Genomic DNA, 19731 nt, shown 5'->3' with positions numbered 1-19731 from the left:
GAAGTGAGCTGGAACAGGAGAATCATAGACAAAGAGACAAAAAGTGGAGCAATGATAGAAAGATGCATGAAGCGAGAGAGAGGGAAGACATCTTGAGAGACATTGAGAGACAGCAAAGAGTGATAAAAATCAGACATTGACCTAAGTATAAGAGAAAAGGAAGAAAGGAACATGAGCTAGTGAGAAAAGAGATTGAGAGAGAAGATTAGAAGGAGAGAAATTGAAGATAGAAAGTATGATTCAATAAAGCAAAAAATCAGTGTGGTTTGCTGAGATTTCCATTTCTAGCTGACAGATCATGCCACCTAGAAGACCCTATTCTGATCAACCCCAGTCTTATCCAAACCATTTTCATTACTTACACCAATGTGGGTCTGGAGTAAAGTTTTACCTAGTGGGGGTAAGCATGGCAGCTTTTCCTTCCCAAAAGGATAGAAGTGAATATCGAACAGTACAGCATAGTACAGGCCCTTTGGCTTTATAGAGGGGCAGCATAACCTCGCAACTCTCGAATTCAATCCCCTGCTACTGAAAGCCAACACACCATATGCCTTTTTAACAACTCTATCAAGTTGGGTGGCAATTTTGAGGGATCTATAGATGTGGACCCCAAGATCCTTCTGTTCCTCCACACTGCCAAGAATCCTGCCTTCAACACTGTAATCTGCATTCAAACTCGACCTTCCAAACTGAATCACTTTACACTTTTCCAGGTTGAACTCTATCTGCCACTTATCAGTCCAGCTCTGCATCCTGTCAATGTCCCATTGCAACCTACAACATCCCTCTACACTATCCACAGCTACACCAACCTTCAAGTCATTGGCAAACTTACTAACCCACCCTTCCACTTCCTCATCCAAGTAATTTATAAACATCACAAAGACCAGAGGTCCCAGAACAGATCCTTGCAGAACACTACTGGTCACCGAGGTTCAGGCTAAATATTTTCCAACTATTACCACCCTCTGTCTTCTATGGGCCAGCCAATTCTGTATCCAGACAGACAGGTTTACCTGTATCCCATGCCTCCTTACTTTCTGAAAGAGCCTACCATGTGAAATCTCATCAGATCCTTGCTAAAACCCATTGACACCAGAACCATTGCTCTACCTTCATCAATGTGTTTTGTCACATCTACAAAGAATTCAATAAGGCTTGTGAGGCATGACCTGCCCCTAACAAGGCAATGCTGACTATCTCTAATCAAGGTATGATTAGAGTAGATTATTAGATTAGATTAGATTACTTACAGTGTAGAAACAGGTCCTTCAGCCCAACAAGTCCACACCGACCCGCCGAAGCACAACCCACCCAGACCCCTACCCCTAACACTACAGGCAATTTAGCATGGCCAATTCACCTAACCTGCACATTTTTGGACTGTGGGAGGAAACCAGAGCACCCAGAGGAAACCCACGCAGACACGGGGAGAATGTGCAAACTTCACACAGACAGTTGCCTGAGCTGGGAATTGAACCCGGGTCTCTGGAGCTGTGAGGCAGCAGTGCTAACCACTGAGCCACCGTGCCGCCCACTAAAACGCCGGGCAGCGTCCGTAGTTAACTGGACGCAAACTCGCGACCAGAAGGATTTGAGTGAAATCCAAGTAACTACTGAGTATGCTTTTCCAAATAATCATAAATGTTGTCTTTCATAATCCTCTCCAATAATTTGCCTACTACTGACGTCAGATTTACTGACCAGCCTGTAATTTCGAGGATTACCCCTATTCCCTTTCTTGAATAAGGGAGTAACATTTGCCACCAACCAATCATTTGGTACCACTCCAGTGGACAGTGAGGATACAAAGATCATTGCCAAAGGTGCAGCAATCTCTTCCTTCGCTTCCCTTAGTAACCTTGGTATATCCCTTTTGGCTCATGGGACTTATCTATCCTTATGTTTTTCAAAAGTTTCAATATACCTTCCTTCTTAACATTAACTTGTTCGAGCACATTTCAGCCTGTTTCATGCAGTCCTCACAAACGACAAGGTCCCTCTCACTAGTGAATACTGAAGAAAAGTGCTCATTAGAGACCTCCCCTATCTCCTGCAACTCCAGGCACAAATTCCCTCCACTATTCCTGATCAGCCCTACCCTCACTCTACGAGTTGAGATGCTGAGATCAGAGTTGAGAGTGTGATGCTAGAAAATCACAGCAGGTCAGGTAGCATCCAAGGAGCAGGAAAATCAACATATGTCAGAAATGAGGCTTGTGAGCCACGGGGTTGGGGGGCGGGGGGGAGGTGGAGAGATAAATGGGAGGGGGCTGGAGCTGGGGGGAAGTTAACTGAGAGTGCAATAGGTGGATGGTGGTTGGGGTAATGGTAAAGGTTGGAGAGGATGGTGGAGTGGATAGGTGGGAAAGAAGATCATGAGGGCAGTGCTGAGTTGCAAGGTTGGATCTGGGATAAGGTGGGGGGAGGGGAAATGAGAAAATCCCCATTGATTCTGTGTGGTTGGACGGTCCCAAGGTGAAAGATGAGACGTTCTTCCCCCAGGTGTCGGGTGTTAAGGTTTGACGCTGGAGGAGGCCCAGGAGATGCGTGGCCTTGGCGGAGTGGGAGGGGGAGTTGAAGTGTTGGCCCACGGGACAGAAGGGTTTGGTTGGTGCAGCTGAAGCATTCTGCAAGTAGGCATCTTGTCTCCCCAGTGTAGAGGAGACAGCATCAGGTGCAAACGGATACAGTAAATCACATGTGTGGAAGTGCAGGTAAAACTCTGATGGATGTGGAAGGCTCCTCTGGGGTCTTGGACGGAGATGAGGAGGTGTGGGCACAGGTTTTGCAATTCCTGCGGTGGCAGGAGAAAATGCTGGGAGGGGAGGGTGGGTTGGTGAGGGTGTGGACCTGACAAACATATCTCAAAGGGAATGGTCTTTATTTCCTTCCCCCTATCTGCTCCACTCTCTTCACCAACCTATCACCATTACCCCTACCTCCATCCACCTAAGGGCAGCACAGTGGCACAGTGGTTAGCACTGCTGCCTCACAGCACCAGAGACCTAGGTTCAATTCCCGCCTTGGGCAACTGTGTGGAGTTTGCACATTCTCCCTGGGTGGGTCTCCTCCAGGTGCTCTGGTTTCCTCCCAAAGGTTAGGTAAATTGCCCATAGTGTTAGGTGAAAAGGTAAATGTAGGGGAATGGGTCTGTGTGGGTTCCTCTTTGGTGTGGACTTGTTGGGCCGAAGGGCCTGTTTCCTTACTGTAAGTAATGTAATCTATCGTACTCTCAGCTGCCTTCCCCCCAGCCTCAGCCCCCTCCTATTTATCTTTGCACCCCATTGGCTCACAAGCCTCATTCCTGATTAAGGACCTTTGCCCGAAACATCGATTCTCCTGCTCCCCAGATGCTGCCTGACCTGTGCTTTTCCAGCACTACACTCTCATTCCTACCCTCACTCTGGCCACCTTCTTATTCCTCACATATGTGTAGAATGCCTTAGGGTTTTCCTTAATCCTACCCATCAAGGCTTTTTCATGTTGCCTTTGAACTCTCCAAAGTGCATTCTTCAGTTCCTTCCTGGCTACCTTGTAATCCTTTACAGCCTGGTCTTCAATAAACTTCCTTCTTCCTCTTGACTAGATATTCCATTTCCCTTGTCATCCAAGATTCCTTCACCGTACTATCCCTTCCTTGCCTCACTGGACAAACCTATCCAGCACTCACAGCAAGTGCTCTCTAAACAAGCTCCACATTTCTGACATGCATTTCCTGAGAACATTTGTTCCCAATTTATGCTCCACAGTTCCTGCCTAAAAGCATTGTAATTCCCCCTCCGCCAATTAAATACTTTTCCATACCTAGTACTGCTATCCCTCTTCATGACTAAAGCTCAGGGAGTTGTGATCACTGTCACAGAAATGCTGTCTCACCGAGAGATCTGACACATGACCTGGTTTGTTGCTAAGCACCAAATCCAATATGGCTTCCCCTCTAGTCAGCCTTTCTACATATTGGGTCAGGAATCCTTCCTGGACACAGCTTACAAAATTTGCTCCACTCAAACTATTTGTACTAAGAAGGTTCAAAACAATATTGGGGAAGTTGAAGTCACCCATGACAACAACCCTGTTACTTCTGCACCTTTTCAAAATCTGCCTCCCAATCTGCTCCTCCTTTGCCATTGGGGGTTCAAGAGAAAACTCCCAATATGGTGACTGTTCCTTTCCTGTTTTTGACTTCCACCCATACTGACTCAGTAGACAAACCCTCCTCAACAACCTCCCTTTCTGCAGTTGTGATCCTATTCCTGATTAGCAATGCTAACTCCCCCCCCCCACCTATTTGTTTTGAAACATTTAAAGCTGAAAATGTGTGGCTGGTCAAAGCACAGCAGGCCAGGCAGCATCTCAGGAATAGGGAATTCGACGTTTCGAGCATAAGCCCTTCATCAGGAATCCTGATGAAGGGCTTATGCTCGAAACGTCGAATTCCCTATTCCTGAGATGCTGCCTGGCCTGCTGTGCTTTGACCAGCAACACATTTTCAGCTGTGATCTCCAGCATCTGCAGACCTCATTTTTTACTTGAAACATTTAAACCCCAGGACATCCAACAACCATTCCTGCTCCTGTGATATCCAAGTCTCCGTAATGGCCACAACATCATAGCTGCTCTAAGTTCATCATCCTTATTTCTGACACACTTCAACACATCGCACTGACTGCAACTTTGCCCTATCAACTGTCTATCCTTGCTCACAGACTCTCTGTACGCTGTATCTGCCTGTTCCCCAGCTAACCCCATTCGGTGATCCGTATCTCCGGTTCCCACCCCCCTGCGAAACCAGTTTAAACTCACCTGGCGAGCTCTAGCAAACCTCCTGTCTAGGATATTTGTGTCCCTCCAGGTCAGGTGCAACCTGTCCTCCTTGTACGTATTTCACTTTCCCAAAAGGTATCCCAAAGATTCACATATCTGAAGCCCTCCCTCCTACACCGGCTCTGCGGCCATGTGTTCAGCTACACTTGCCCTCTGTTCCTAGCCTTACTAGCCCGTAGCACTGGTAGCAACCTGAGATTACTACCCTGCTTGTCCTACCTTTTAGCTTCCAATCTAACTCCCTATTTTCACTTTTCACGTACTCATCCCTTTTCCTAGCTATATCATTGGTACTGAGGTGTACCACAACTTCAGGCTGCTCCCCCTCCCCCTTAAGAATCCTGTAGATTTGATTTGAGACATCCCTGACCCTGGCACCCAAGAGTAACATACCATCCAGAGTCTTGTTTGCGACCACTGAATGTTCTGTCTGTTCCTTTAACCATTGAATTGCCTATCACTATCGCTCTCCTATTCTCCTTCTGAGCCACAGAGCCAGGCTTCGTTCCAGAGACCTGACTACTGTGACTTTCCCGTGGTAGGTCATCTCCCCAACTATATCCAAAGCAGTATACTTATTATTAAGGGAACAGCCACAGGGGTTCCCTGCACTTTCCCTTTCTTGACGGTCACCTAGCTACCTTTATCCTGTAACTTAGGTGTGACTACCTCCCTATAATTCCTCTCTGTCACCCCCTCGGCCTCCCAGATGATCCAAAGTTCATCCGGCTTCAGCTTCAGCTCCCTAACGCAATCTGTGAGGAGTTGGATTTGGGTGCACTTTTCGCAGGGGAAGTCAGCAGGGACCCTTACATCCCACATCCTGCAAGACAGGCATGCAACTGCCCTAGCTTCAACCTCCTCTGCTCTTAATTGCCAAAAGAGATTAAGAAAAACCTTGCTTTACCAACCCTCCACACTGTTTTTTTTTGGTTAGAGGAGGGCAGGTGTAGTGTTACGGGTAAGCCATTTTATAATAATCAACATAGTCACCAGTACAGATCCCACATATTTAAAACAGAGTTCAAATTCTCAAATTGTCCTGTCATGATTGTTCCTTATATCAAGAATTGAGGGCACGCTGCATTTCATCAAGGCTGGAGTCAAATGCGGCCAGAATTGCTGGGAGTTGATTATATGGCCATGTGAGTCTTGTCATCCCACACACTCACAGTGAACAAACACAGGTAGTGAGTAAAGTTCCAATGTAGCATTGACCTGCTTCTCCATTTCCTGCAACTCCTTAGCTTGTGTTTCCTTCACTGCATTAAGAGCAGCCAGAACCTGAAGCTGTTGTTTTTCAAGCTCAAGATTTGCTTGCTTGAGCTTCTGTAATGAGAAAAGAAAATAGTTCTTGTTGGATCACTCAATTTTTTTTAACGATAAATATCTTCTATTTTTAAAACTAATTTTATGCATTGTAATACAGTTCTTCAAAGAGTCATAACCTCATAATGAAGCCTTTCAGCCCATCACATTTATGCCAGCTTTCTGTGCAGCAATCCAGTTAGTCAAACTCTCTTCATACCTGTGGCTTTGCACTTATATTTCCCTCAAATACACACGCAATTTCTTCTTGAAATCACTGATCATCTCTGCACCCGCTGCCAATGTGGACAGCATGTACTAGATAATTAAAAACTCTTTCTCTCCTTGCCCAAAATCTTAAATCTACATCCCTTTTGCTGGCAACACTGGCTAATGTAAACAGATTTTCCTGGTTTGCCTTATCCAAACCTGTCATAATGTTATACCCTCTAACAAACCACCACACAATCTCCTTTGCTCCAAAAAGAATAACCTCAGCTCTTCCAACCTAACCCATAGCTAAAATACCGAAATTCTGAACTATTAATCCCCTAAAAAGTGATTGAAAACCATTTTTAAAAATCCTATTAATAGGAGTGGTAGGTTTAACAAAGACAAGCAATATGATAGAACCTAGAAATATCACCTGGAGCTGAAGCCAATATGATTGGGAAGTCTTAGTGGCCATGAACAAGCTAGAAGTTAATATAAGATGCCAAACACCAAGAACTACAAATATGGACAGAATTTGGGATGTGCATGGAGGTGCCAGATCTGTGGTAACAACTAACTTTCTCATATAAGTGCATATGCACTGAAAAGGTATCTCCTGATGGGACTTATTAATGCTAAAGCAAGGCTAGTGGCAGAAAATTTTGAAGTAAAACTGGGGAATCAGGATAAAAGGGTGGGTTCACTGATGGCAGGAAAAGCAGTTTTGTAAATGTTCATTTACCTTCGTTAGCAACAAATACTTGGGAGTGTACATCAATTGACATTAAAACTGCATTTCTACAAGGAGACCTATTTATGAGAGAGGCAAATCTTTGTCCTTCACAAGAGGCACCAATGCAGTGGGGACAGTCTGGAAGATAAGTAAATTTATATATGGCTTAAAGGATGCCTCTAGAGTTTTGTATTTCACAGCTAGGGCTGCAATTTTAAAGTTGAGTTGTTTTCAGATGATAGGAGACACTGCCATGTTTTACTGGTATCATACAGGGCAGCTTTCAAGCATCTTTATGGTGCATGTAAAGATTTTTTGTGTGGTGGAAGCAGTGAATTTGAAAACCTTGTCATAAATGGACTTAAAATAGAAGTGGAGGTTTGTAATCTTAGAAAACCTTCTTCATTGTCCACTATCCCACCAACTTTGGTGTCATTTGCAAACTACTTCTATATTCTCACATAAATCATTGATATAAAAAAAACTAACAAAAGAGGACCCAGCATCTAGCCACAGATGTCCAGTCCAAAAAGCCCTACAACCCTGCAGCATCATTCTGTCTCCTGCTGTTAAGCCAATTTTGTATCCGATTGGCAAACTCACCCTGAATCCCATGTAATCTAACTTTACTGATTAGTCTATCATACAGAACCTTGTCAAAGTCATTACCATGCTGACTATCCCTAATCATTCCTTGCCTCTCTGAATGCATATAAGTCCTATCTTACAGAATCATCTCCAACAACACACCCACCACCGAAGTTAGACTTACAGATCTGTAGCTCCTAAGCTTCTCATTTATATGCCTTCTCAAACAAACATACATTAGTCACTCTCCAGTCATCCAATATCTCATTTATAATGATAGACGATATAAGTATTTTGCAAGGGCCCTACAGTTTCCTCCCTAACTTCCAACAACATCCTGAGATACACTAGATCAGGTCCTGGAGATTTATCCACCTTTATACTTTCTAAGACCTCCAGCAAATCCTCTTCTGTAATGTGAACTGTTTTCAAAACATCAATACTTATTTCCCAGAGTTCTTGAGCTTCTATATCTTTCTCCACAGTAAAATCTGATGCAAAATATTCATTTAATATCTCTCCCAATTCCTGAGGTTTAATACAAAGATGATTTTTGAGGGGCCCTATTCTCTCTCTAGTTGCTCTCTTGCTCTCAATACACGTGTAGAATCTCTTTGAATAATCCTTAACCTTATTTGCCAAGAATATCTCATTTTTTTATTTATCTTACTGATCTCCCTCTTAAGAATGCCCCTACACTCTTTAAACTGTTCAAGAGATTCATTTGAATCCAGTTGTCTATATGTAATAGGTGATTCTTTTTTATTCTTGATGAGAAATGCAATATTTTTATTCATCAATTGTTCTCTAATCCTATTAGTCTTACCTAACACTTTAACATAATGACTCTGAACTCTTGTTATCACACTTTTGAAAGCCTGCTACTTATCAGATGGTCCTTCATCTGCGAACAGTCTACTCCAATCAACTTTGAAAGCCCTTGTCTAATGCCATTAAAATTTGCTTTACTCCAATTCTACAAAATCATATTGGATTCTTAAGGGACTGATGTGTCCCCTCATGGAAGAGTGTAGGACCAGGTGCATAGTCTCAGAATAAAAGGGTGTTAATATTATCCGATGTTCTTGATGTCCACTTTACTGCATTTTCCATGTAATCTGCAATTTCTCTACTAATCAAGACTCTATTTATCTCAGCCTTAAATATAGGCAAGGACTCTGCCCCTGCAGTTCTCTATGGCAAGGAGTTCTAAAGACTTGCGACTGTCTAAGAGAAGAAGTTCCTCCTCATCTCAGTCTTAAATTGCTGCCCCTTTATTCTGAGACTATGCCATCTGGTCTTGGACTCTTTCATGAGGGGAACCATCAGCCCCTTAAGAATCCAACACATTTCAATGAGATAACCTCCTAGTCTTTTAAATTCCAATCAATAGAGTCCCAAACTGTTTAATCTTTGCTTGTAATACGATCAAAAAGTGTGGTGCCGGTCAGGCAGCATCCAAGGAGCAGGAGACTTGATGTTTCAAGCATAAGCTCTTCAGCAGGAATCCCTCTATATTGGAGATTATCCGAGTGAACCTTCTCTGAACTGCCTAAAATGAAATGATATTGTTGCTTGAATAACAGGACCAAAACATTCAGCATTTCTCTAGATGTGGTCTGAACAGTACCCTGTACTGTTGCAGTAAGATTTCCCTATTCTCACACTCCAACTTAAACTAAGGGCCAACATTCCTGTGGCGTTCTTGATTACCTGCTACACATGCTTTGTGTTTCATGCACAGGTACTCCCATGTCCCTTTTGTATTGCAGCTTTCTGCAATTTTTCTCCATTTAAATATATACTGTTTTTTTGTTCTTCCTTTCAAAATGAAAAATTTCACATTTTCTTACATTATACTCCATTTCCCAATTTAAAAAAAAATACCTTTATTCCCACTTGCTGTTTTCAACCCATCAGTCAATCTTCTATCCACACTAATATATCACCATTAACTCCATGGGCTCTTATGACTTAACCTTTTGTGAGGTATCTTGTCAAATACCCTTTGGAAATCCAAATACAACACATCTACTGTTCTCCCTTTATCCTCGCTGGCTGAAACTTCCTCAAAACACTCTAATAAATTAATCAAACACACTTTCTCTTCCATGAAGGCATGATGACTCGGTTTGATTAGATTATGATTTTCCAAATGTGTTGCTACTACTTAGAATCACAGAGTCATAGAGACGTACAGCATGGAAACAAATCCTATAGTCCAACTCGTCCATGCTGACCAGATATCCTAAATTAATCTAGTCCCATTTGCCAGCACTTGGCCCAAATCCCTCTAAACCCTTCCTATTGAGAAACCCATCCAGATGCCTTTTAAATGCTGTAATTATACCATCCTCCACCACTTCCTCTGGTAGCTCATTTATATACACATCATGCTCTGCATGAAAAAGTTGCCCTGAGGTCCCTTTTAGATCTTTTACCTCTCACTCTAAACCTATGCCCTCTAGTTCTGGACTCCCAGGGAAAATACCTTGTTTATTTACCCCTTATCCATGCCCCTCATGATTTTATAAACCTCTGTAAGGTCAGCCTCCGATGCCAGAAGGAAAACAGCCCCAGCCTATTCAGCCTCTCCCTCTAGCTCAATCCTTCTAACTCTGGCAACATCCTTCTTTAACAATTAATTCTAATAATTTTCCAACAATAGATTTTAGGCTAATTGGCCTATAGCCATCTACTTTTTGCCTCCCTAAGTGAATTGCCAGTCTTCCAATGCTCTGAGACTTCTCCAGAATCCAAAGAATTTTGGAAAATTACAACCAATGCAATCACTATATGTGTAGCTACTTCTTTTAAGATCATAGAATGCAAGCCATCATGGCCAAGTACTTATCTGCCTTTACTCCCATTAGTTTGTCTAATGCGACTTCGCTAAAGATGGTGATGTTACTTAATTCCTCCCCCATTTTCTTCAGTGCTAATGGGATAATTGAAGTATCTTTCACCTTAATGACCCCGGGTCTTTTCTCTGGAGTGGGGGAGTCCAGAACTAGAGGGCATAGGTTTAGGTTGAGAAGGGAAAGATATAAAGGGGACCTAAGGGCAATATTTTCATGCAGAGGATGGCGGGTGTATGAAACGAGCTGCCAGAGGAAGTGGTGGAGGCTGGTACAATTACAACATTTATAAGACAGATGCAAAATATTTGTTTAACTCCTCTGCCTTGTTCCCTGTAATTATTTCACTGATTCATTTTTTAAGGGCCTATGTTCACTTTGACTCTGACTTCCTTTTCATATATTTAAGGAAGCAATTACTGTCAACTTTTATATTCCTTGCTAGTTTGTTCTCATAGTTTATTTTCGCTCTCTTTATTACCCTTCTAAACTTTCTTTGCTGGATGCTGAATTTATCACAGTCTTCAGGGCTATCACTGACTCTTGCCTCCTTATAAGCTTTTTCTTTCAACTTTGACTTTCTTGGTTAGTGATGGTTGGTTTATCCAAAAGCGCAATGTCAGTTTTCACAACTCAGATGACACCCAGTTTTACCTCACCATCATCTCTCTCAACTCCTCCATTGTCTCTGAATTATCAAATCACTAATTTGAAGTCTGATGCTGAATAAGAAGATATGTTTGTCATCTGATAATTTGTAAGACTGAAACCGTTGTTTCTGCTGCAACTCTATTCCCTAGCTACTGACTCCAATACTCTAGCAGTTTGAGACTAATCAGTTCTGTTTGCAACCTTAATGTCACATTCATTTTGGGATGACCTTGTGTCCTTCTATTGGTGCAATCACTAAAACTGCCTGTTTTCACCTCCATAACATAGTCCAATTTCACCTCAGTCTGAGCTAATCTGTTTTTTAAATCCATATGCCTTAGTTACCTCTTGACTTGACAACGCAAAACCGCCTTCGTTGGTGTCCCACATTCTGCCACCTGTAAAATTGTGGTCACCCAAAGCTCTGTTGCCCATGTCTTAAATTGTATTAAGTCCTATTCCCCTATCATCCCTGTACTTTCTGACTCCATTGATTTCTTGTTCACTACTGTTCTGATTTTAAACTTTACATCTGTTTTCAAATTGCTTCATTACTTCAAAGAAGAAAGAAGAGTACAGCACAGGAATAGGCCTTTCAGCCCACCAACCTTTATAATTTAAACATCTTTTGTCTCCACATAATCTGTTTACTTCTATTCCCTGCCAATTCACATATCTATCAAGATGCCCCTTAAATGTTGCTATTACGTTTGCTTCTACTACCTCCTCTGGCAGCACATTCCTGGCATTTATCACCCTCTGTGTAAAAAAAACCTGCCTCTCACATCTCCTTTAAACTTTTCCCCTTTTCCTTAAATTTATGTCCCCTTGCAATTGACATTTCTACCCTGGGAAAAAGACTGACTATTCATTCTATCATGACTTTGCAAACTGCTATCAGGTCGCCCCACGGTCTTTGACATTTAAGTGAAAACAAACCCCAAATTTCTCCAATCTCTCCTCATAGCTAATCCCATTCAGACCAGGCAACATCCTGGAAAACGTTTTCTGTACCTCTCCAAAGCCTGCAAATCCTTCTGGTCATGTGGTGACCAGAACTGTACATAGTATTCCAAAGGTGGCCTAACTAAAGTTCTATACAGCTAGAACATGACTTGTCAATTATTATACTCTATGCCCCAATCGACAATGGCGATAGGCCTTCTTGTGTTGCCAATTTCAGGGAACTGTGGATCTGTACGCCTAGATCCCTCTATATGTTAATGCTACTAAGGGTTCTGCATTTACTGTATACTTCCCTCCTGGTTTAAACCTTCCAAAATGCATCACCTCACATTTGTCCAGATTAAATTTCTCCACCCAAGTCCCCAACCTCATCCTGCCTTGTTCTATAACCTTCTTCAATTTGATAAGCCTTTGGGTTATCTGTGCTCATTTAAATCTGGTCTCTTGTGTATCCTGATTTCAACTGTAGCATTATTACTAGCCATGACTTGAGCTGCTTGTGCCTCCAAGCACTTGGATACCCTCTCTACATCTTTCCACCATGAGACATTTTATTAAAGGTGCTGCACAAGCATCCTGTTGTTTGAGGACAGCTTGGTTCAATTGGGCCTGTATTCACTAGAGTTTAGAAGGATGAGTGGAGTTCTGATTGGAACAAATACAATTTTAACAGGGCTGGACAGACTAGATGGAGGGTGGATGGTTTCCCCTGTTTGATGAGTCTATAATCAAGAGACTCAGTCTTTGGATATGGTGTAAACCATTTTGGATTGAAATGACAAAACATTTCTTTAGTCGAAGGATAGTGAACCTGTGGAATTTTCTACCACAGAGGCTGTATATAGTCATTGAATATATGGGGAGAATGCAGGACTATAGCTCGAGATAGAGGATCAGCCACAACCATATTAAATGCAGTTGAGGCTCAAAAAAAGGCTAATGGGCCTTACTCCTGCTTTTATTTGTATGTCAAGGTTTCTATCAATTGATGGTTAATAGTCCAAAGGAAAGAAATGAAATCAAACCAAAATTAGGTTTTGTAGGGGCTGAATTATTTCAATGCCAACAAACATGTAGCTGTCTAATTTGAAGCTGCATTACAATCATTATCATCTTCAGTTCTCTGCCTAAAGTCAGATCCAACTCACAGTGCCTTGAATTCACCACTGGCAGGGCAAGGAGGCAAGTCTTAAATCCACCCAGAAAGTGGATCCAACCCCATTCTGTTGTTACAAGTCTGATCCTTAGACAGTAGTTCAGCTAACTGAGCCAACCAGACCAATGAAGTGCCAGAATTGCTGGGGGAATGAGCACTTTTATATGCATGTTGCAGTTTTGAGCTAATGATGATGGAGGCTCCAGTTTCTTTCCATGAATCTGTCCTGCTCTTCCTGCCTGTGAATGGATTTACAAATATGAAAGCACCTTCCTTGGCCTTCACATTCTGGAGTGAGACTTGAACCCGGAGCTTCTGGCTTGGTGTGGGGATACTAACTCTGCCAAGATCTACTAATGCTATGGTGACGTTGTGTCAATTTCTTGAGCAGTGCCCTTAGTGAGGTTTACATGCTGCAGTGATGCAACTCTCCTGATCCCCTTGAATAAACTGAAGAAACCATAGTATGAAAGCATATGGTTCTACATTTCAACTCTTTGTACAGCTACTATCTGGGATTAAAATGGAAAACCCTATTCAACTTAGTCTTGATGAAGAGCTAATGCTCAAAACGTCAATTCTCCTGCTCCCCTGATGCTGCCTGAATGGCTGTGGTTTTCTAGCACCACACTCTTCAACCTTATTCAAGTATCCAATCTTGGCAATCACTTTTTAAAAAAGTGCAAAGCAATAGAGAGGACATGTGAAGATATTAGTGTACAAGCCACTAGTGTAGTGAAATGGATCACTTACCAACTTCTCTTCATATGCCTTCTGAATCTCAAGCAGTTCAGCTTCTAACTGTTCTTGCATAGCTTTCTCCTTCAATGCTGCTTGTGTCTCAGCGTTCAGCTGCTCAATCTCCAATTGACTCTTAAAATAATTAGAAAATGTTTAAACAACAATACTTGATTTACAATCATGTGTACATCAAACATTTTGAATCAAACTATTTCTAAAACTCATATGGACACATAGACCAATTCTTTGGCACTAAAGTAATTAAATATAGATCAATAAGTTCTCAATTCTGATATTTAACAGAATGATGCTCTGTCCCTCTCAGTCACTACTTCTGAATTGTGCTCTTTCTGTCTCAGAGTCATACTCTCTGTTTCTCCCTTTTTGAGTTGTGTCCACTTTGTCTATCTGTGAATTGTGTTCTCCGCTCTGCATCCCATGCTGTCTCTATTTTGCTTTCAATCTCGATCTCAAGCTCTCGTTCTCTGCATGTTGTGCTGCCCTTCTCTATGTCTTATGTTTACTCTCTCTGTGCCTTGTGCACGTGCTGTCTCTGTGACTCACGTGTTGTTTGTCTATTGTCACTCTCTGCTTTTTCCTCTCATTCTGCACCTCATGCAAATGACTGTGTTTTCTCTCTCAATCGCACCCACTGTGCCTTTTGCCTTGCACTCTCTTTCTGGGCCTCATGCTCACACTCATTTTATGCCTTGTGCTTACACTCTCTTTATGCCTTATATGCACTCTCTTTCTGTCTCACGCGCACTCTGCCTTGTGCACTCTTTCTGTGCAGGAGAAAGTGAGGTCTGCAGCTGCTGGAGATCAGAGCTGAAAATGTGTTGCTGGAAAAGCGCAGCAGGTCAAGCAGCATCCAAGGACCAGGAGAAGGAAGGGATTATCCACGAAACATCGAATCTCCTGTTCTTTGGATGCTGCCTGACCTGCTGCGCTTTTCCAGCAACATATTTTCAGCTCACTCTCTCTCTGTGCTTGACTGTTCTTTCTACACCTGTTGCATTGTTGTGCCTCACATATTCTGTCTCTCTATGCCTCGCATTCTGTCTCTTTGTGTCTTGTGCTCTTTTCCTCACATTCCTTTCCATACCATCTCGAATTCTCACAGCATTTCTATGTGTTTCATGTGTAGTCTCTGTCTCACATTCTGACCCTGTCTCATGTTCCCAATTTGTCTCACATTCTGTGTCTCACTTTCTCTGTCTATGTGTCTCTTCTTATGTTTTCTCTCTGTGTGATCAGAAAGGCAAAGCATAGAGACTGATACTGGAGTGATCACAGAGACTAAAGGCCAGAGATAGTTGCTGGAGGAATCTGAGTGAATAACTGGAGAGAGCAGAGTTGACCAATTAAAGGTGTGGAATTACAGGAAGGGCCAGAAACTCATTAAACTGAATCATGAGCTACATGTGCTTGTCCTACATCAGCAGTATTGCTGGTTCCAGACAGCTGCTATTTTCTTCAAGGGACTTAGCTCCTTGTGAGAAGATGGTCAAAACTAAGGTGAGTAAAGGGCTGAATCAGATCAGCTCCGAGTGCTAGGTGATGATGAAAATCTGCAAGTTCACCTTTTGCTCTAAGTCGAGGTTGTCTCTGTATTTGTACAGCCAATATGCCAGGTATTCAATAGGATCAATCGGTCGATGTTGTGCCACTTCTGCCAGACCCTCAGTCAAACAGTCACCCAAAACTCTCCTCAGGTAGTTTGAATCCATCTTCTGCTGAGAGACTTTCAGATATGGATATCAGAGAATGAAAAAAGATTACCCTTTACACAGAATTTTAAACTCAAACACAGCAAATTCAAGCAGACTCAAACCAAAGTCAAACAACATACACTGAACATACCTACACTCTCACACTACTGATCAGAACAGTCAATATGGACTCAAATTATCAACTGTTTTTCATTCCACAGATGTGCAGTTTCTTCAACATTCTCTGCATTTGTTTCAGGTTTTCAGCGTCTGCAGTATTTTGCCTTCATTTGCCCAGAACATATACTATTCACTCTCAATCTCATGTGAAACTATCAATGTTATGGACCAGATCAAACTCCCTTCAAATATATCAGAGAGATAGCTTATTTATTTAAAAGCATGTGTAATGTGCTGTGTTCCAGATGCAATTTGATTGGTTACATTGCTTGGCTTTAAGCAAAACACACTTTATTCTTACCTGACAGTGAAATTATAAACTTTAACTCTACTGGAAAAGTTAACAGAATAATTGATTATGTAACTATGAAACAGCAACTGTTCCAATATTGTAACGTCATAAACACACCCTAGGCAAAAGCAAATTCAGTAAAATAGATTGTCTCACATGCAATTTGTTGTGGAAAAAATATAGGGAATCACCAGGAGACGCAGAGAGTTCTTCAAGAAGTAGGTCTTTTATTTGCAAACAAAAAACCTTGACACCGAAAAAGTAGATTCTCGAATTTCCACGAACCTCAGGGTCCATGGAATTTTATATCTTTTTTTTATCTTGTTTCTGTTAGCTTATCAGCATGTCCAACTATATTACCAAAGTACCTCACTCTAGCTACACAATAAACCAGTGATGTTAGTTCCAATTATCTCATTAGTTATACATTCTACTTAATGTTATTCTAATGTCAGGGTTAGATATTTATTGCTAATTCTGCTACAGTGATCTTCAATTCCAGACTAACCCATCATGATAGATATTTAGCTATTCCATCTATTACAATAATCTCCTGTCTCAAGCTGACTCTACTAGATATTTTAATGTCATGTCCCAAATATTTATGGTCCCAATCCTGTCAAAATAACACTTAACAAAGAAACTTGTTTTATTACTTGTGTTATCTCATCTTGCCATAGTGACCTTTCAGCCTTAACTTTACTCTGCTAATTGGTGTAAGAGCATTCCATTATTCTTATCCCATCCTGCCTTCCACAGACCACAGATTGCCAGTGGTCTTCATGCTTTAACCCTTCCCATGCTTTCATGTTCTTAATTTTCCATAGATTCTGACAGTAGGAAGAACTCCAATCACTTAATACTCTAGGTCAGGAGGAGTTAAGGCAGCCTCTCAGGAGGCAAGTTGCTTTAGTATCAATTCTCATATGATGATCTGAATTTAGCAGCTGATAAATCTGCTTTGGGCTTCGATGTATAGTACATTAAAGTTGGACATTTTAAAAATGGGCGGCACAGTGGCACAGTGGTTAGCACTGTTGCCTCACAGCGCCAGAGACCCGGGTTCAGTTCCCGCCTCAGGCGACTGACTGTGTGGAGTTTGCACATTCTCCCCGTGTCTGCGTGGGTTTCCTCTGGGTGCTCCGGTTTCCTCCCACAGTCCAAAAATGTGCAGGTTAGGTGAATTCGCCATGCTAAATTGCCTGTAGGGTTAGGTGCAGGGGTAAATGTAGGGGAATGGGTCTGGACGGGTTGCTCTTCGGAGCGTCGGTGTGGACTTGTTGGGCCGAAGGGCCTGTTTCCACACTGTAAGTAATCTAATCTAAACTCAAGCTGTTGCTGTGGCTGAGAGAGAGTCACGTAACAGCTTCCACAATTTCAAACTCTAACAACTACTGAAAGATAAATAAAACCTTAGTTCTGGGGGAACCTGACTCCACCCATTTATGCTGCTTCTGTTGTTCCAACTTGAAAAACATCCTGAGGCCTTTAAGCTGTTTACTTTATTGGCTTCAAAAAGACAGCTCATCTTCTCTGTCTTAAAACCTCTCTTTGAAAAAAGAAGGACAAATAGCACCCCTTAAAGCCATAGTATCATCACGTCAATATCTTTAATGGTTCCACACATTTTGTATAAATATATTAGTCTCGGTGTTTAAACTGCACTCCCTGTAATGATTATTCTGTCTGAATTGGTCACTCTTTCTCTGTAATAGTCACATCTCTGCTGGTCTCTCTCTTGGATTATCTCCATGTCGCTGTTTTGATTACACTTTCTTTTGGTCACTTTGTCCCTCTTTCTGCACTGGACTCTCTCTACTGGAATGGTAACATTCTGTCTGCGTACTGGACACTCTCTTTCTCTCTGTAATGGTTCTGGATGTAGGTTTGCTCACTGAGCTAAGTTTGTTTTCAGACATTTCATCATTATACTAAGTAACATCATCAGTAAGCCTGCGGATGCAACACTGGTGGTATGGCCCACATGTTATTTATGTGTTTAGGTTTCCTTGGTTCAGTGATGTCATTTCCTGTACAGTACAGGAAGTGGCATCACCAACGCAAAGAAACGTAAATACATAAAAAAAAGCTGGCCATACCACCGGTGCTGCATCCATCTGCTCACTGATGATATTACCGAGTATGGTGACAAAATGTCTGAAAACGATCCTTCCAGCTCAGCAAGCAAACCTACATCCAGAATCTCAAACTGAGCTATAAATCTTCTCAAAACGTGCTCTGTACTGGTCTCTCTCTCTCTCTATTTTGGTTCCTTTCTCAGTATTGGACATTCCTCTGTCTGTCTCTGTTTCTCTATTGGGTATTCCCCCATCTCAGTATGGGACACACTCTCTATTTGTTACTCACTATCTCTATATTGGACATTCCATCCCCCTCCTCTGTATTTGAAGCTTCCTCTCTAGATATTGGACAATCTCTCCTCCTCTTCATATTGCTCACTCTTTCCCTCTATAGTAGACACTTCCTGTGTTGGTCACTCATTCTCTGTATTGACCAGTTACTCACTCTGTCTAAACTAAAACAAAGATTTGCAGATGTTGAAGATCTTAAACAAAAACTAAAAATTGCTAGAAAAACTCAGCAGTTCTGACAGTATCTGTGGAGAGAAAACTGAGTTAATGTTTTTAGTCCATTGACCCACTTGCTGTCAAATGGTCAGCATATTTGCATTGGTCACACTCTCTCTGTATAGGTCACTCTTTCTCTCAGTGGTTAGCATAGCTGTCTCATAGCACCAGGGATCCAGGTTTGATTCCAGCTTCAGGTGGCTGTATGGAGTTTGGACATTCTCCCTGTCTCTGTGTGGGTTTCCTCTGGGTGCTCCAATTTCTTCCCACAGTCCAATGGCATGCAGGTTGGGTAGATTGACTATGCTAAATTGCCCATAGTGTCCAGGGATGTGCAGGCTGGATGGATTAGTCATGGGAAATGCAAGGTAATAGGGATGGGGTGGGTCTGGGTGAGATGCTCTTCCGTGCTTCAGTGTGGACTCTATGGGCCTAATGCTTCCACCCTGTAAGGATTCAATGATTCTACAAACTCATTGTGTGTGTATTGGAGACTCCCTCACTATATTGATTTCTCTGTATTGTACATTCCCTCTGTATTGATCTCTCTCTCTCTCTCTCACTCGCATTCTCTGCAATGGTCCTATGTTCTGTATTGGTTGCTCTTTCTCTCTAATGGTCACCGTCTGTATGTGTATTGGTCCTTCCCTCTCTAATGATGACTCGCTGTCACTCTCTCTTTATTAGTCACACATACTGTATTAGTTACTCACCCTGAAATGGTCACTCTCTCTGTAATGGTTCATTTTCTCTCTGACTCCCTGTATTGATCATTCTCACACTCTCATTTTCTCTCTCTCTCTCTCTCTCTCTCTCTCTCTCTCTCTCTCTCTATATATATAATATATATATTGCACACTCCCTCTCTTTCTATATTGGCGCTGGTCTCTCTCTTTCTCTCAGTGTAAATTATCACAT

General features: G+C 42.1%; 1 protein-coding gene across 2 annotated transcripts in view; it reads right to left on the bottom strand.

The window, feature by feature from the left end:
* The window catches only part of dydc2 (DPY30 domain containing 2), a 35575-nt gene that overhangs the window by 8372 nt on the left and 7472 nt on the right, over nt 1-19731 (bottom strand). For both annotated transcript variants that reach the window (XM_060841830.1, XM_060841831.1), the window contains exons 2-4: nt 15625-15785; nt 14054-14173; nt 6046-6156 (exon numbers count right to left, since the gene is read on the bottom strand). In XM_060841830.1, coding sequence (XP_060697813.1) covers nt 6046-6156; nt 14054-14173; nt 15625-15771 — 378 coding nt within the window. In that variant the 5' untranslated portion in view covers nt 15772-15785. The remainder of the gene's footprint in view (nt 1-6045; nt 6157-14053; nt 14174-15624; nt 15786-19731) is intronic.

This window comes from Hemiscyllium ocellatum, chromosome 22 (genome assembly GCF_020745735.1).
Source record: "Hemiscyllium ocellatum isolate sHemOce1 chromosome 22, sHemOce1.pat.X.cur, whole genome shotgun sequence".
NCBI lineage: Eukaryota > Metazoa > Chordata > Chondrichthyes > Orectolobiformes > Hemiscylliidae > Hemiscyllium > Hemiscyllium ocellatum.
This window is presented reverse-complemented; position numbering and strand designations above follow the sequence as displayed.